The sequence below is a fragment of the Macaca nemestrina genome, chromosome 14, assembly GCF_043159975.1.
Source record: "Macaca nemestrina isolate mMacNem1 chromosome 14, mMacNem.hap1, whole genome shotgun sequence".
Classification (NCBI taxonomy): Eukaryota; Metazoa; Chordata; class Mammalia; order Primates; family Cercopithecidae; genus Macaca; species Macaca nemestrina.
The window spans coordinates 76,264,499-76,282,375 of record NC_092138.1 but is presented as its reverse complement, the minus strand read 5'-3'; the positions used below and the strand labels follow the sequence as shown (position 1 = coordinate 76,282,375).

General features: G+C 41.8%; 1 protein-coding gene across 3 annotated transcripts in view; it reads right to left on the bottom strand.

Moving 5' to 3' along the window:
• Nucleotides 1–8,683: 8,683 nt before the first annotated feature.
• The window catches only part of LOC105481024 (TAL bHLH transcription factor 2), a 32,796-nt gene continuing 23,602 nt past the window's right edge, over nucleotides 8,684–17,877 (bottom strand). For all 3 annotated transcript variants that reach the window (XM_011740274.2, XM_071078111.1, XM_011740273.3), the window contains exon 2: nucleotides 8,684–12,792. In XM_011740274.2, the coding sequence (XP_011738576.1) occupies nucleotides 12,456–12,782 (327 nt within the window). In that variant the 5' untranslated portion in view covers nucleotides 12,783–12,792 and the 3' untranslated portion in view covers nucleotides 8,684–12,455. The remainder of the gene's footprint in view (nucleotides 12,793–17,877) is intronic.

Genomic DNA, 17,877 nt, shown 5'->3' with positions numbered 1-17,877 from the left:
CTATCAGTAATAGGCATGCAGTGAATATGGAACACTTCCTTGAAGTGTTTATATTTTGACTCTTTCCCCAAATAAAACTTGCCATACTCAGATACATGTATGTTGTGTGTACAAAAAGGTGTATCCTGATACCCAAGCACAGTACAAGGTGTTTTCTAGTCCCAAAGGGTGTCTTTGCTCTGTTTCCTCTGCTGTTTTACCAGTTCATCCATCCTTCTCAACTTCTGTGATGGGGCATCTTCCCCCTGGAGCCTAGAGCCATAAAGCCTCTTAGAGAGGGATGAAGGAGACACTGCAAGGTTGTTTTCAGAAGCTCTGGAGCCTAGGGAAGAAATTTAGTCTGGGAAGGCAGGTAGGAAAATGCTTTCTTCTTGTGTTGGTTTTATTTTTTTCTTTAGACGGAGTTTCGCTCTTGTTGCCCAGGCTGGAGTGCAATGGCACCATCTCGGCTCACCGCAACCTCTGCCTCCCGGGTTCAAGCGATTCTCCTGCCTCAGTCTCCTGAGCAGCTGGGACTGTAGGCGTGCACCATCATGCCCAGCTAATTTTTGTATTTTTAGTAGAGATGGGGTTTCACCGTGTTGGTTTCCTATCTGCTAGAAGCCAAGGTGAGCATTCGGAACACCTTCAGTGTGAGATGGGGATCTGGAGGCCTCATATCCAGAGGAAAGGGTAAGAAGCAGGTCAGGAGAAGGCCTAGGAAGCTCATTGACTCTGACAGCCCGTATCTCTGTCAGGCTGCAGGTGGACACATGGTGTTTCATGCATCCTCTTACAGAGACAGAGTGGTGGAATGGCAGTGGCATAAAAGCAAGTGGACAAGCTATCCTTAGTCAGACAAGGCGCTCTGCAGATATAAATTGTTTTTGTGCTTTCCCATATAGATTTTAGTAAAGGTTCATTGTGGAAATGTTTGACTTTTTCAGAAATATTTTATTAAAGTGGTTAAGATTTAGATGAGGAACATAATTTGACTGTATATGAAAATAAAATTATACCATGACCAAGTAAGATTTCTCCAAACAATGTAAGAAAATATATTAATATTATATATCATATCCATCTCCATAGCTATCAGAAGGTCTTTCATTAAAATTTATTACCCATCAGGTAGAATGACCTTCAGCAAAAAAGAAAAAAATATATTATCTGGTTCTATTTTGGGGGAGAGGGTAGTGAAGATGCTCTGCCTGCTCTGTGCCCCAGGAGGTTTACCTATACGCACCTCAGCCTCCATCACTCTGGCCTCCCTGCCCTGGTTGGTTGTGGCCAATGTAAGGCAGTGGCAGAACAGCAGGTGGGAGGAGAGAAAGAGGTCACGGTATTTATCCCCCTCCCCATATCTACAACCACAGCTGCTATCAGACAGCCCCTCCCCCTCCCATGGCCACACCTTCGCTGGGTTCCAGTTACCCTGGGGACTAGCAGTGGGTAGCAGGAGACTTCGGCCTCACCTTTATTTGCCCAGCAATCTCACTCCGGGGCCACACTTGTTAAGCAGTTGTTGTCAACTGAAACTTTATTTTTTTTGTCGTTTCCTTCCTCTTTTGGATTTTTTTTTTTTGTTCCAGCCCAAGGGTATGTGTCCTCTTAGCTCAGCCTGCTAAAGGTCAGTGTACAGGGTACTCATCTATCAACACCTAGTGGACCCAGGGTCCTCTCTCTTCCTTGTGTCAGAGTTCCAGGGAGCACGTTTTTGAAACTCCTTTTTTTAGAGCCAAATTTAGAATGTGGTGAGGGAGCAATATTTTTTTCAATTGGAATTTACTTTAAAAATGTAATTTTAAGTTCATAAGAAGTCTTTACTAAAAGAGAGGGAATATTCAGTGTCTCCTGGCCCCCCATTTCTTGCATCAGAAGCCTCAAAGATAGGACCTCACAGCAAGATTTTAAACTGAATCCAGGAAGACAAAAACCTCAGAGTAAAGGAAGACTTTCTAACTACAACTCAAAATCCACAACCATCAATTGATTAATTGTACTATATTAAAATACAATTTGAATACATGGCACATACCATAAGCAAAGTCATAGGACAAATGAAATATTGGGGGAAAATATTCGTAGCCCACAGCACAGAAAAGGAGTTGATCTCCTTCATAGATAAAGAGCTTTTAGAAATTGGGGAAGAAAAAAAGACCAACAGCCCAGTAGGAACAAAGGGCAAAGGACATTTAAGAGAGTCCACAGAAACAGAAATACAAACAACTCACAAACATGTTAAATCAAGTTTAGCATATTGCTGCCTCCTTACATATTTTAAGTTCAGCCTAAAAGTCTCTCTGTACATTATGAACTATAATAAGTAAACCCATCATAGCCTACACTTGTGCCAATCACCGAGTTTTGGCCAATCAAATGTGGCCAACTGTTCAAACCATGTTCAAATAAGGCAAACGCCCACCTGTAACCAATGCAGCTATTTCTGTACTTCATTTCCCTTTTCTATATGTCACTTTCCTGTTTCTGTCCATAAATATTTCACCACATAGCTGTGCTGGAGCCTCAGAGCCTACTCTGGCTCGGAAGGCTGCCTGGTTTGCAAATTGTTCATTGCTCAATTAAGCTCCTTTAAATTTAATTTGGCTGAAGTTTTTCTTTTATCACATACGATGTCAGCCTCATTCGTAATAAGAAAAAGGCAAACTAAAACCACATTGAGATAACATTTTCACCTATCAGATTGGCAAGTATCCCAGCAATTGTCAACATAACCTGAAGGTGAATTTGTGCAGAAACAAGAGCACCCATACATTGCTGCTAAGGTTGCATTCATTCTACAGGTGTACCTACGCACTTGGGAAATCACATGTTACAGGTTATTCATTGCAGCAGCATTAGTATCAGCAAAAGACTGGAAACAACACAATGGACATGATGTAATACATGCAGATATTAAAAAGAATGAGAAAGTCCCCTATGATTTGGGAAGATCTTTAGGTTATAGTGTTACCAGAGAAAATCAGGCCAGGCATGGTAGCTCAGTACTTTGGGAGGCCAAAGCAGGTGGATCACTTGAGTCCAGGAGTTCAAGGCCAGCCGGGCCAACATGGCGAAACCCCATCTCTACTAAAAATACAAAAATTAGCCGGGTATGGTGGTGCGCACCTATAATCCCAGCTACTTGGGAGGCTGAGGTGGGAGAATCATTTAAGCCCCGGAGGCGGAGGTTGCAGTGAGCCAAGATCACACCACTGCACTCCAGCCTGGTCAACAGAGTAAGACTCTGTCTTAAAAAAAAAAAAGAAAAAAAAGAAAAAAAAAGAAAAAGCAAGATGGTGTGAAAAAGAGGAGGACATGAGAATATAGAGTTATACAGATGCTCCTCAATTTAGGATTACATCTTAATAAACCCACTGTAAACTGAAAATATTCTAAGTTGAAAATGCATTTAATGCACTTAACCTACCAAACATCATAACTTAGCCTAGCTTGCCTAAGACATACTCAGGATACTTAACAATAGTGTTGGGCAAAAATCATCTAACACAAAGCCTATTTTAAAATAAAGTGTTGACTATTTATTGAATACTGTACTGAAAGTTCATGTAATTTACTTTACTATGTAATTTACTGAATACTGTACTGAAAGTGAAAAACAAACGTTGTACGGGTCCTCAAAGTACTGTTTCTACTGAATGCATTTCACTTTCTCATCATCTTAAAGTTGAAAAATCCTAATTCAAACCACTGTAAATTGGGAACCATCTGTATTTGCATAAGGAACTAATGAAAGATAATTAAACTCTGAAAAGGGATGGGAGATAGGGTTGATAGATACAAGGTAGAAACAAGACTTTTCAATACTTGTCTTTTAGTATAATTTGGATCCTTATACCATATAAGTAAATTATCTACTCAAAAATATTTTCCAAAAGAAAAAATACTCCTGTTATTAATCCCAGTCTTACTTTTTTCTTTCCTTTAAAAATAGCTTTAGAAAATAACTTTCAATAACCATTTTTTGGGCATATTATCATTTTTCTCTCTCATCTTAATTGTATCTTAAACATTACTTCTAAAATATTTAAATTATAGATCTTAAAACACCATCAACTTATAAAAGATTGCAATTGAATTGAGGCCATTTTAATTTAATATAATTATAACCCACACATGATAAGATGTACAGATTTTTAATTTTTTACACAGTTAGCTCATTGACTTAAACCTGACCAGGTCACACTTATTTTTTTAAACAGGAGTACTTAGGGGAAAAAATTATGTTTACACCTTGAAAGTTTGGTGTTTTTAAAATTTTGCTTAAAAAGACCCCATTTCATACCTAATGTAGATGACGGGTTCATGGGTGCAGCGAATCACTATGGCACATGTGTACCTGTGTAACAAACCTGCACATTCTGCACATGTATCCCAGAACTTGAAGTATAATAATAATTTTAAAAAGACCCCACTTTAAGTATAAATGTGACTGTATTCTGAAAACAAATTTTTACACCTGAATATTTCACAATGTATTTGCCCAGATTAGGGTTCCAAGGTAAAAACTGATTTTTAGAGGCTTCCTGCCGCAGTTTGGCAAACACGTTGTTTGTTCATTTGTTTACTTGATTGTTTTGTCCTCGGTTGCCCTCTCTCTTCTTCCTTTTCAAATCTACTCATCCAGGGATAATTAGAGCATGTTGGCTCTCCTCCCACATACTGCTGAAAAACTGAGCATGGAGCCAGTTTTTGCAGGGAAAGTTACTGATCCTCAGTCTAGCAGGAGCTGAGGAGGGGGTGTCTCTAGGGTAATATTCCGTCTGTAATATTACCATACCAGGTGATGAGATTGGGAACATCCCCAGAACACGTAGGTTACAGCCCTTGCTCCAGGCTCCTCCTCCCTGCGGGATGTGGCTCATGATGTAGATCTTCTATGCTCTCCACCTCTCTGGCTAGAATGTTAAAGAGAACCCAAGACCCTGGGTCTGAGGCCACCTGAGCCTCATCTCTCACCTTCTCTAGTCATTCACTAGTCCAAACTGAAAGGAGTAAGGGGAACGCCAGTAGCTTTCACTGATATGACATCCCCTACTTTTTCTCACAGACCAGACAATCTCGTGTAACAGACTATCCAGCCCTTCCAGGCATTTTTCAGTCACCATTGTCTTACTGTCAACATCTCTTTCAAAATCCATACTCTGTGTATTGCCAGTAGGAGGTGTGAGGGACACAATTGTACCATCTCTGGTGTACTATAGTCAGCGGAAAGAGAACAGGTGCACACACACAAACATATGTGTATACACACATATATACACACCATAAGGTAAAATCAAATCTTGATTTATTTAGTGAAAGGTTCAAAAAATATGCTTCAGTGATCTGGCTACTGGCGCAGACGCAAGGTATTTCACCACAACATTCCACTTCCTCCAAAGTGGAAAGAGGATCTCAATGGCTATGAGACTATGCACAACGTAGAGTCTTGTTGAATCCAAGAGGCTGTTCTATGCCGTTCTTCAGTCTTTTAAAACCAGGTACTTATATATCACTAGTTAAAAAGAACTGATGCAAAAAGTCTTAAAAATATATGCAGAGAGCAAGAATGCAATTCCACATCTAGTGAACAAAACACTGTCCGTTTCCTTAAACCCTCCTTCCTCCCCAACTCCAGAGGAGCTAAAAGCGAAAGGGGGACAGCAGAAGATGTGGAGGAGTGGATCTCCCACCCTGGGAGTGTGCACCCACCCTGCGCACACACTTGAGACATAGGTCAGGCTTGAGCCAGGGTGGAGTTGGAGGTAGGAAGGAGATGAGATGGAATTTCAGATTGGCCCAGACTAGCCCAACACGTCATGACTGGATGGGAAGGGAAGACTAGGCAGAGCATTGTTAAAGGCAGTGACTGGAAGACAACAAAACCATGTCAAGTTGGCAAGTCACCATGTCCAGACCATGGAACTAACAAGTTGTACCTGCAGGTATCACATTCAAGCCTGGCGCAGTATGACGGTCTTTTCATAGTGTCTCATCGTAGTGTCAACTCCAGCCTGGTGTTTCCAAATAGGAAGCTTTTTTTTTTTTTTTTCAGGGGTTGTGTTTGTTTACCCAATATCATTATTGGGTAATATACCTAGTCCACAAGGTTCCATTAAGGTGGTTAGGATGAAAAAGAATTAAGAATTCTGACGTTAAAACAGAACGCTACCTGTAAAAAGCAACCCTGGCTTTACAGAATGCAGTGGTTTTGAGCAAAAAAACCTGAGGGTCAAATTCGGGCTCTGCAGTGGAAATGTGGGCAAGTTAGATAACATTCTACACTTCAGTTTCTTTATCTGCAAAATGGGAACAGTGATATTAATATATTCATGTGATTAATATAACATAGCTCATATTATATTAACAATATAATATTGTCACAAAGATTAGATGAGCTGACACACAGGAAGCTCTTGGCAGAGTGCTGGCATGTAGAAAGTACTCAGCCAGCCGGGTGTGGTGGCTCATGCCTATAATCCCAACACTTTGGGAGGCCAAGGCGGGAGGATCACTTGAGGCCAGGAGTTCAAGACCAGCCTGGGCAACATAGTGAGACCCTGTTTCCAAGAACAAATAATAAGTAAAAATAAAATAAAAAACGAAGCACTCAGCCAATCTTGATTTTACCTCTTAATATTGTAATTTTATAAGTGTTGTAAATAATTGTGAAATAGATACTTATGTACATAATTTTCAGTAGAGACAGGGTTTCACCATGTTGGCCAGGATGGTCTCGATCTCTTTACCTTCTGATCCACCCACCTCAGCCTCCCAAAGTGCTGGGATTACAGGCATGAGTCACCGCGCCCGGCCCAATTATTTTTTGATAGGTTCCTAGAAGGATAATGACTTAGGTTCAAGTGTAGGAGCATATTGACTACATTCTTTTTTTAAAGCTTACTAATAAAGACAATTCAATAGCTTGCTTCATTGGACTATCAGGGAATTGTTGGCTCTGGAAATTAAATTCTTAGAATAAATGCTAGCTGGTAGATTACAAACATAAGGTTTATCTATAAATCTAGTGCTCTTCAGAATCTCTTTGTGATAAGTCATTAGCAATAAAGAGAAAATAAAATGGAGCGTTTCTCTGTTTACAGTAAACTCTAATGGGCGCAGAAGTGCAAGTGTCATTCAGGAGACTTTGTCCCTGCTTTCTGTAATCCCTTAACTGCATTCATTCCTTGGCATTCCCTTCCTAACACCTGCCCTTTAAACCCTTCACTTTGCATTGCCATTGGACTTTTAGATTTCCTCCTTATCTTTGACCTTTTTATTTAAGGATGTGACTTTTGGCTAACCTTTGACCTGTGGGTCAGCAGTTAAGCTGTCCATTCTCCCAGGCTCTTTCATCTTTTGCCTTTTTAGGGACAAAGCCAGTCGTGCATAATTTATACTTATTTTGGTCATCTCAAGCCATTCTTAGGTGATGAAACCTCAGAAGGCAGGTGCTGCCAGGGGTATCCTTGAATAGGAATTATGAGAAACTAACTTTTAAGAAGAGTATTAGACTTTGGGTTTCTCAGAAGAATTCAGCCTGTTCAAGTTTCATTTCAAAGTCATCTTTTAGAGAAAGCTAAAAGAGTACTCTTAACAGAGCCAGTCTTGACATAAGTTTTCACATTTTGAAAGTGGGGATCATTTGCAGTGCTGCTGTAGGGATTAAATATTAGAAACTCTTCCTGAACTCAAGTAGATTTTAGCTTTTTAGGGGAAATGATATACACAGATATCTAAGGTAGGAGAAGTAAGGATCATAAAACACATAAGGGGATTCTAAGGAAGGAGAGATTAGATTAAGTAGTAGAAATGCAGGAGGACTTCATGTAAGAGAGGGTGTTTAAGATCAGCCATGGGCTGGTGCAGTGGCTCATGCCTGTAGTCCCCTCACTTTGGGAGGCCAAGGCAGGAGGATTGCTTGAGCCCAAGAGGTTGAGACCAGCCTGAGCAAGACAGTGAAACCGTTTCTACAAAAAATAAAAAAATAAAAAAAAATTAGCCAGGTGTGGTGACATGCACCTGTAGTCCCAGCTACTCAGGAGGCTGAGGCAGGAGGATCCCTTGAGCCCAGGAGTTTGAGGCTGCAGTGATGGTGCCACTGCACTCCAACCAGAAGAAAAAAGATCAGCCATGTGGAATTTGGCACAGGTGGAGGGGTGAGTAGAACAAGTGAGAATGGGGGCATTAATTCAAGCATTTGGCATCACAGGAGTAAAGTCACGAGTAGCAAAGAGTGGGCATGTTCAGGGATCTTTAAGTAAAGCAGTTTCATTGGCATGTAGAATACGTACAGGCACTGTGAAGGGTGAAGGGAAGGACACACTGGGGCCAGGCTGCAGAGGGCCTGGTTTGCTAGGGGATGGCATTTGTCTCAATCTGGTCGATAAGATACTGAAGGTTTTGTAGCAGAGAAGTGATATGAATACAGCTGTGATTTGAGAATGACCATTATGGAGCTGTGAGAAAAGTGGCATGAAGAGGAAGAAGACTGATTTCAGGTGATGCTGGGCTTTTTTCTATACCAAAGACCATGGGGGAGCTGGTGGGAGGTGGCGGGGACGTGTCAAAGCCAGGATAGTGGCTGTGAAGATGAGAGAAGGGCTGAATGTGCTTAGTAAATTTATGAAATTTTTCTTTAAAAGAAAAGAACAATTTCTTTTCTTAAATAATTTATTTGCAATAAATTAACAGTTAAATAACAAATTATAATCAATGGTTAAAAATTCACAAAACATCAACAAATAAAATCTTTGGTTGATATATCTAATCACATTTTACATAGTACAATAATTGAATTTCAGTAAAAAGACATAATATGAAGAAGATTACTGAATGCTATTGAAAAGAGACTAGCATAATGATATGGTGCTTTTTCATTTTCAATCCTAAAATACTTGGTGGCTGAACAGGGCTCTAGAAAGGCTAAACACAGTGTCTGCAGACCTGGATCTGGGTCCTGGGTTTCCACTAACTGTGCATGTGACCTCTGGAAGTCACTTCAAATCCCTCTAGAACCATTTTCTCCTCCGTAAAATGAGGGACTGGCATTAGCCCATCAAATGATCTATATGAATCAATGGACCTGTTTATACCCGGTTTCTAGAAGTTTCTAGTGGTGTCCATAGCAGACTAAACACTTTTTTTTTTGAGACAGAGTCTGTTCTCTGCTGGAGTGCAGTGGTGCGATCTCGGCTCACTGCAACCGCCGCCTCTCAGGTTCAAGCGATTCTTCCTCCTCAGCCTCCCGAGTAGCTGGGATTACAGGCACTCGCCACTACACCCAGCTAATTTTTTTTAGAGATGGGGTTTCAACATGTTGTCCGGGCTGGTCTCGAACTCCTGGCCTCAAGTGATCCTCCCACCTCGGCCTCCCAAAGTGCTGGGATTACAGGTGTGAGCCGTGGCGCCCGCCCCCACTTTTGTTTAAGTTACAGAGTAGCATAGTTATATAATCTGTTGAAACTATTCTGTTGGGCTCAAATGATTTATAAACGGATGTACCATCTAGTGAACCATAATGTTTTTGAATAATAAATTCTTGCTACTGCATCACCAAGCCTTAAGTATAGGACACCAGAGAAGAATCTAAAATGATTTTTGAGTTAGCTTCCAGTCTCAAGGTTTTGGTCCACAATTGACTATATTTTCCTTTTGACAGACACCTTCTTTTTTTCTCTTTCCTTCTTTTCTTTGAGACATGTTGCTCAGGCTGGCCTCAAACTCCTAATATCAAGCAGTCCTCCCATCTCAGCCTCCCACGTAGTTGGGACTACAGGCACATGCCAACACACCTGGTTTAACAGTCGCTTTAACCAAACACGACTTGGTGTACAAAAATGCAAGCAGGCAAAAGAAATCATTTAGGAGGTGAATTACATAAATTAATGATTTAAAGGTTCATCTATTTATTATAGGATTATTTGCAAGATTTCTTTAAATGATATCCCCCTCACATAGGTTAATGAGAACTTGATCTCCTCATGACTTTTCAGGAGCACTCTGTTACATTTCAGTGGAAAGGCCCTCTTTGTCAAAGAAGATCATGGCCCCCTTTGACACAGATCATGGCCCCAGCAGCAGAAAAGTGGACTCATCCTGGGTAGAGAGGCAAAATCCTATATCTAGGCAAAGAGATACTCTACGCTTTCCTTGGCAACATGTTAAAACAAAGCTGATATAAAAATACCGTAAAAAGTGTTATTTTGATTTAATTTCAGATGAGAGAGTAAGTGATGTTAATTGACAACTGTCATCAAAACTTTGAAATGTACTATCACCTGGTAATTTGGGGGTAAGCTTGTGTCCACATAAGCTAGTGAGGAACAAAAATGCACATTCAGGGAAACCATTTTGATCTCTTTGATTATGTGTTTTCCTGGACTATGCTGGGAAGTTGACAAAATGCAGTTTAAATAAAGGGCCTAGAAGGAAATCTTACTGGTTCAGATAAATGCATTGTGTTACAAGTACGATTGCTGTATAGAGTTTAATGACATAATGACCTTTCTATTTCAGGGGAATGAGATTGTAAGAGTTTCATCCAGCTTTCTTCCAATCACCACACCAAGGAGGCTCATTTCAACCTTTCACAAGTAAAACACCTTCTGAGTGGCAGGAAATTTAAATTCCTCCATTGTGTATACACTGGAAATCCCTAATCTCAAATCCATCAATTTCCTACCTATGGTTCAGAAGGTTTTAAAACCAATGTACTGTCAAGAACTCTGGGGAAAGAAAATGTCCCAGAGATAATCAAATGACATTATTTGTATTCCAGGTTCAACTATGGGATTTATCTTTGACTCCAAGTATCATCAGGGTGGCATATGGTGATGGATTCTGCCAGATCCGTGCTATTTCACTGACTTGTTGGGTACCAGTCCTCCCAGCCTAAGACTAAGCTTGATCACCCTTTATCAAATACATCTCATTTTTCAAAACCAACTTTAAAATCTGTGCTGAGGGAAGCATATGCTACTTATTCATCTGAGATCCATTATGAGAAAACTTTTTTTTTTTTGGAGACGGCTAATGCTCCATAGCAAAGAAGACAAATTACAAAGTCATTAGTTCATTAGAGTCTGGTATTACATTTCTATTGTTTTCTCTAAATGTTTTGTTTAAACTAAGCTCTCTGTTAAATGAGTTGTTAAATGGTAATGTTTGGATTTTCATAATCATAATTGAATTTTACAGGTTTTAAATTAGCAGGAGTTCAGGCTGAGTGAAACGTTTTAATGCCTAACATGTGAAACGAAGGCTTTAGCTAACTTGTTTCAGCTAACTGTTTTTCATAAGAAAACTATGAGCTCTAACACATAAATTATCCAGTCCTTTCCTCTCACAGATATAATCCATTATTTGACTTTAGAAATCACATATGTACAAATGGCTCAGCACAAGTAGCACCTCACACTTTCACAGAGTTGAAAGGACACAGAACCGTTCCACATACCTCTGCCGCATTCCTGTAATCCCCACACCTTAGTCGGGGCTGGGGGTGGAGGTGTCTTTTCGCCACAGATTTTTCCCTCAAGTCTCCCAGGTTGGTTTCTGCAGGGGTTATCTTTCTATTCATCAATCGTAAGATTTGTTTTGTTCACCTTTGATCAAATACATCTCATTTTTCAAAACCATCTTTCAATCTGTTCTGAGGGAAGTATATGCTGCTACTCTCATTCATCTGAGATCCATTATGAGAGAACTTTTTTTTTTTTTTTTTTTTTTTTGAGACTGAGCCTCACTCTGTTACCCAGGCTGGAGTGCAGTGGTATAATCTTGGTTCACTGCAACCTCCCCCTCCTGGGTTCAAGCGATTCTCGTGCCTCAGCCTCCTAAGTAGCTGGGATTACAGGTGAGCACTACCACACCTGGCTCATTTTTGTATTTTTAGTAGAAACGGGGTTTCACCATGTTGGCCAGGCTGGTCTCGAACTCCTGACCTCAGGTGATCTGCCCATCTCAGCCTCCCAAAGTGCTGGAATTACAGGCGTGAGCCACTGTGCCCAGCCCATCAATCTTAAATTTATGTTGTTCACCCTTGATCAAATCTCATTTTTCAAAACAAACTTTAAAATATGTTCTGAAGGAAGCATATTCTACTTATTCATCTGAGATCCATTATGAGAAAACTTCTTTCTTATAACTGAAGACGTTGAGTAAACAGTGATTTTCAACCTTTTTTTTTTTTAACTTAGAATTTTTTCTCCAAAAGTCTTATTCAGAACCTGGATTTAAAATAGGCAGAGGTAGGTGGCTCTACCTGAAATCTTGGGGGGTGAGAGCCCACAAGTGATATTCCTCATGGCTCCTTTCAGCTCCCTGCAGCTGTGCCTGAGCCACCTCCCAGGAAGCTAAAATTCATGCTTCACAAGTTATCATCAGGTCAGCTCTGGAACATGCAAAAGTCTGTCCACAGGCAGTGACTTCTGAGCAAGTGCTGCCCTAGGAGATGACAGCCAAGAGCCACACTAAGGAATGTGGTGGCTTGGGCCAGGTGAAGGAACCTGGTAGTTCTCAAGCGGAGTCCTGTCCTCCAGACCTGGCAGGTGGGGTCCTTGAGGGAAGCGCCCCAGAATGTTCCCCTGAGCAGGCACTCCCGTCTGTTGCAGGCTTTGCTCTCCCAAGACCTTGACCAAGAAGTTGATATACCTCATTGCTAGGCGAAGCGTTTCATTTTTGCTCAGCTTTTTGTCTGGAGGGTGAGTGGGGATGAGCTTCCTCAGCTTGGCAAAGGCGCTGTTGACATTCTGCTGCCTCCACCGCTCCCTGGTATTTGTGAAGATCTTCCTGGTCATGTCTGAGTTCCTGAGATGGAAAGAGAAAGGGCCCTCAGGGCCAGTATCTTATAAGAGGCCTGATTGTTATCACATGTCCTGCCAAGAACCTGAGATGTTAGATTTTCTTGACTCAGAGCTTAGGTGATTCATTTCCTCATTTTCAGGTTTTTTGACAAGAGAAAAAAATGTAGTAGATGACAGGGGAAGGTGAGAACAACACCCTTCAGCTTTTTCTCCCTGGCTGTTTTGAAGCCTCCAGTGGAAAGATTGCTTTGTCCCAATACTCCTATTTCTTCCTTCATAACCAACTCTTCCTGATTGTTCAGAATCAGGTACAATATCGATTGAGTTTATGTGTGAATACAATATATGTTTGGCCAATAGAAAGTTTGTTTTCTTTTTTGTTTGTTTGTTTTTTTGAGATGGAATCTCACTCTGTCACCCAGGCTGGAGTGCCATGGCACGATCTCAGCTCACTGCAACCTCCAGCTCCCGGGTTTGAGCGATTCTCCTGCCTTTAGCCTCCAGAGTAGCTGGGACTATAGGCACCTGCCACCATGCCTGGCTAGTTTTTATATTTTTAGTAGAGACGGGGTTTCACCATGTTGGCCAGGCTGGTCTTAAACTCCTGATCTCAGGTGATCCACCTGCCTCAGCCTCCCAAAGTGCTGGGATTGCAAGCGTGAGTCACCACGCCGGGCCACCAACAGAGAGTTGAGTATGAACCAACAGTGTGTTCTCAGAATGAAGTAAAAAAAGAAAATGATTCTAGGTTTCATAATTTGGAATAGAGAAGACAATACAGCTCTCTTATTAGCTGGCGGACCACATTGGGAGGATTCAGCCCCTCTCTGTAAGAACTAAAATATCCAGACTGGACTATATTTAGAGGAGCAGGAACAGAGTGATGAAGGGTCTTGAAACCCTGTTGTATGAAGAACAGAAGTGGGGGTGTTTAGTCTCACAAAAATGAAAAGGCAAGGGGCAGGTGGGAATGGTTATTTGGCATGTATTCTGTAGAAGATACTTGGGCCTCTTCGGGGCTGCATTGGATGACCTTTCCGAGTCTAGGAGAGTGGTTTATCATCATATACTGCCAAGCATGATGCAGCCATTTTTCACTCCTAGAGGCACGGGCCCCTTTTTTTCAGGTGGCTTGGATTAACATGTGCTAATAGGAACACTTGGGAGGCACTGGCAAACAAGCCAAGGTGCAGCCCCAGGCAGTCTGATGCTCTTGGCTTACTGCTATTGGTCTGCTGCCTGCTCCACGCTCAGCTCCCCTGGGCACTGGGCCCTTTCTGGTTCCTCCAAAGACTCATGAATATTCCCAACTCTACCCTTTTGCACAGTGTCATTTTCTGTTCCTTGAATTTCCTCCCCACTCTCTACTTACCTATTTCTTTAAAGAGCAGGCCAGATCTTCTCCTACCACCAAGCCCTGACTCTACAGGAGTCTTCACATAACTCAGCCATCGGTGGAACCATGTGCATGGTGGTCAAGAGCACAGGCTCGCTCCAAGGCCAGAACCCTGGTTTGGCTGTTGGTTCTACTCCCCCTAGCTGTGTGACCTTGAGCAATCTACTTAACCTCTCTGTGTTTCAAATGCCTCATAAGTAAAGAGCAGTTCAGGAGTACTGCATCATTGGGAGGACACATAAAATGATACACATAAAGTACCTTAGCTCAGTGTCTGGTGCATAGTAAAGGCTCAATAAATATTTAATGATTGGCGGGGCTCAGTAGCTCACACCAGAAATCCCAGAGCATTGGCAGGCCAAGGGGGCCAGATCACCTGAGGTCAGGAGTTCAAGACCAGCCTGGCCAACACGGTGAAATTCCATTTCTACTAAAAATACAAAAAATTAGCAGGGCGTGGTGGCGCATGCCTGTAGTCAGGGCCAATTAGGAGATTGAGACAGAAGAATCACTTGAACCCAGGAGGTGGAGGTTGCAATGAGTCGAGATCGCACCATTGCACTCCAGCCTGGGCAACAGAGTGAGACTGTCTCAAAAAAAAAAAAAAAAAAAAATTAATGATTGCAATTATTATCTCTACAAATAAAACGGAGAAAAGTAAATGTTGTAATTCATCATTTTCTTCCTAATGAAGACGTTGTCATGCATTAGAGAAGGCCTGAGCTTTGTTTATGTGCTCTTTTGATTCACTTTACAGGAATATATGGCGGAGTGTGTGTGTGTGTGTGTGTGTGTGTGTGTGTGTGTGTGTGTAGACCAAAAACCTGGAAGGATTCAGGCCAAACTGTCAACAGTGGTTCCTTGGGAGAAGGACAGTAGATTGGGAGAAGAGAAAAAAGAGAGACTTGTGGTGTTTTATTCTTTTTTTGTATTTTTTATATATATATATATATATATATATATATATATATTTTTTTTTTTTTTTTTTTTTTTTTTTTTTTGAGACGGAGTTTCACTCTGTCGCCAGGTTGGAGTGCAGTGGTGCAATCTCGGCTCACTTCTTGGGAGGCACAACTTCTGCCTCCCAGGTTCAAGCAATTTTCCTGCCTCAGCCTCCCTAGTAGCTGGAACTACAGGCGCACGCCACTAGGTCCAGCTAATTTTTTGTAATTTTAGTAGAAAAGGGGTTTCACCATCCTGGCCAGGACAGTTTCGATCTCCTGACCTCATGATCCGCCCGCCTCGGTCTCCCAGAGTGCTGGGATTATTCTCAGCACGGCACTGGACTCTCTAACCCAGACACAAGCAGGAAAGGCAACAAGAAAGGAACTGGAATGGGGAAACATCCGGGGGGCCTGGAGATGCTCACTGGCGTGAGCCACTGTGCCCGGCTGTTTTATATTTTTATAATAAATTATTCATGTATTATTTGCTTCATAACAGAAGAAATGTTTTAAATGCTTATGGGCTTTAGGGCAGAAACATCCAGCTTTGAATCTCTGCTCTCGATGTCCTAGTTATCATTTAACTTATCGAAGCCTCGGTTTTCTTCTCTGGAAAACGGAGGGAGATACAGCCATCAGCAGGACTTTTGTGAGGATTACACGAAATGCATTATAAAGTGTCTAGCACATAGATGCTAAATAAATGTAGCAATTTCCTCCCTATACACATGGAAAGCATCATTGTTGCAAAGAAAAGCATTTTTCTTTCTTTTTGTTCTTTTTTTAAAAAACTATTTTTGGTAGAGAAAGGGTCTCACTATGTTGCCCAGGCTGGCCTGGAACTCCTGGGCTCAAGCAATCCTCCTGCCTCAGCCTCCCAAATTGCTGGGATTATGGGTGAACCACTGCACCAACTGCATTTTTCAATCACCTCTCTGCCCCCTGGACATTTCCCCATCCCAGTTCCTTTCTTGTTGCCTTTCCTGCTTGTGTCTAGGTTGGAGAGTCCAGTGCTGTGCTGAGAATTCATGGTGAACTGGAAGCACAGCAGCACAAGGTCACCGCATGGCTTCCAGCTCACCCCACTGTCCGCTTGCACCCACATCCTCTCTCCCTGGAGACATTCCTAGTTGGACCCAAGGACCAATTACAATACTATGCACTCCAAGCTTTGGGACCAACATTTGCCGACACTGCGAGCCAGGTATTGTGCTTGCTGCTGAATGCTGAGGAGCTGGCTGATTGTATTAACGTGTGAGGGAAGCACTGCGACTGCAGGAGCAGAGAAGCAGTAGCTAGCCAGGCATTCTAGCGGGCTCCCAGACAGGGCAAGTAGCCTTCCAAAACTGAAAGGGGTGGGCCAGGTGATCCCCAGGACCTCATTCTACTCAGAAATGCTACAATGCCCCGCCCATTTCCTTTTTTTTTTTTTTTTTTTTTTTTTTTTGGACAGAGTTTTGCTCCTGTCGCCCAGGCTGGAGTGTAGTGGCCAATCTTGTTGCTCCCTGCAACCTCTACCTCCCGTGGCACAGTCTCGGCTCACTGCAACCTCGTCTCACGGGTTCAAGTGATTCTCCTGCCTCAGCCTACCAAGTAGCTGGGATTGCAGGTGCCCGCCACTACACCCAGCTACTTTTTGTATTTTTAGTAGAGATGAGTTTTCACCACGTTGGCCAGGCTGGTCTCAAACTCCTAACCTCAGGTGATCCACCTGCGTTGGCCTCCCAAAGTGTTGGGATTACAGGCGTGAGCCACCATGTCTGGCCCCATTGCCTTTTATCTAACCTAAGTCATTTCTGAATAATCTGACCTTTGGTTCTACAATGAAAACCTGAGTGTTGTCAGAACTATACCCAAGTATACCTAAAATATAAAAGTTTGAACCTGAATCAAGGGGATTTTAAGGTAGAAAACTATCTAGTTTTGTTCACACTGACGCTGGCCAGGATTGTGGCAGCAAAGTTACATTCATGCTTCTCTTATCAAAAGAGGGTTTAGCTCATTCACTAAGTCAACCATAGTCCCATGGGGGGTCTTTTTCAAGCTGGGAGGAAAAAAGATTAGGCAGGATAAACTAACTGTGTTGTTCTTTTCTAAGAGGGCTCTATCCTATTGTACTAGAAACAGACAGAAAAACAAACAAACAAACAAAAAAACAGAGAAAACTGGCTTCTAAAATGTAGTCTCCATCCTAGGAGGTGCTTAATCATTCCTTGTTGATTTATCCTCAAGTGTGTTCGTCTCCTTCTCCAAAGGGGAAACAGAAATCAGTGGTTTAACAAGCTGGAAAAGCTCAAAGTAGAGATCACTGGAAAATTACTGAAGTACTTATTAAATCAAAGGAAAACTGCATTTAGTGTTTTTCCAGTCACAAGGACTGATTGCTGCTAATCGTGATCTCAGAGTAATGTAAGAGCTAAAAAAAAAAAAAAAAAAAAAAAAAAAAAGGACTAGATGCCACAGAATCGGAGAACATTTGATAGATGCCAAAATAGAGGTGAAGCATTTAGGCCACACAGGGAATCAGTGGTATAGCCTGTGTCCCAGGCCTGGATATTGACGCATTTACGTCACCACTGAGGACTCCTGCCGGGTCAGGGTTCATAACCTTTTTTGTACCATGGACCCTTCTAGGAGTCTGGGGAAGCCTAGGGACAGATTCATTTTCAGAACAATGATTTTTAAATACATAAAGTAAAAAGGCTTTGGTTCTCGTCTCAGAATAATTATTTTAAGTCCATAAATTAAA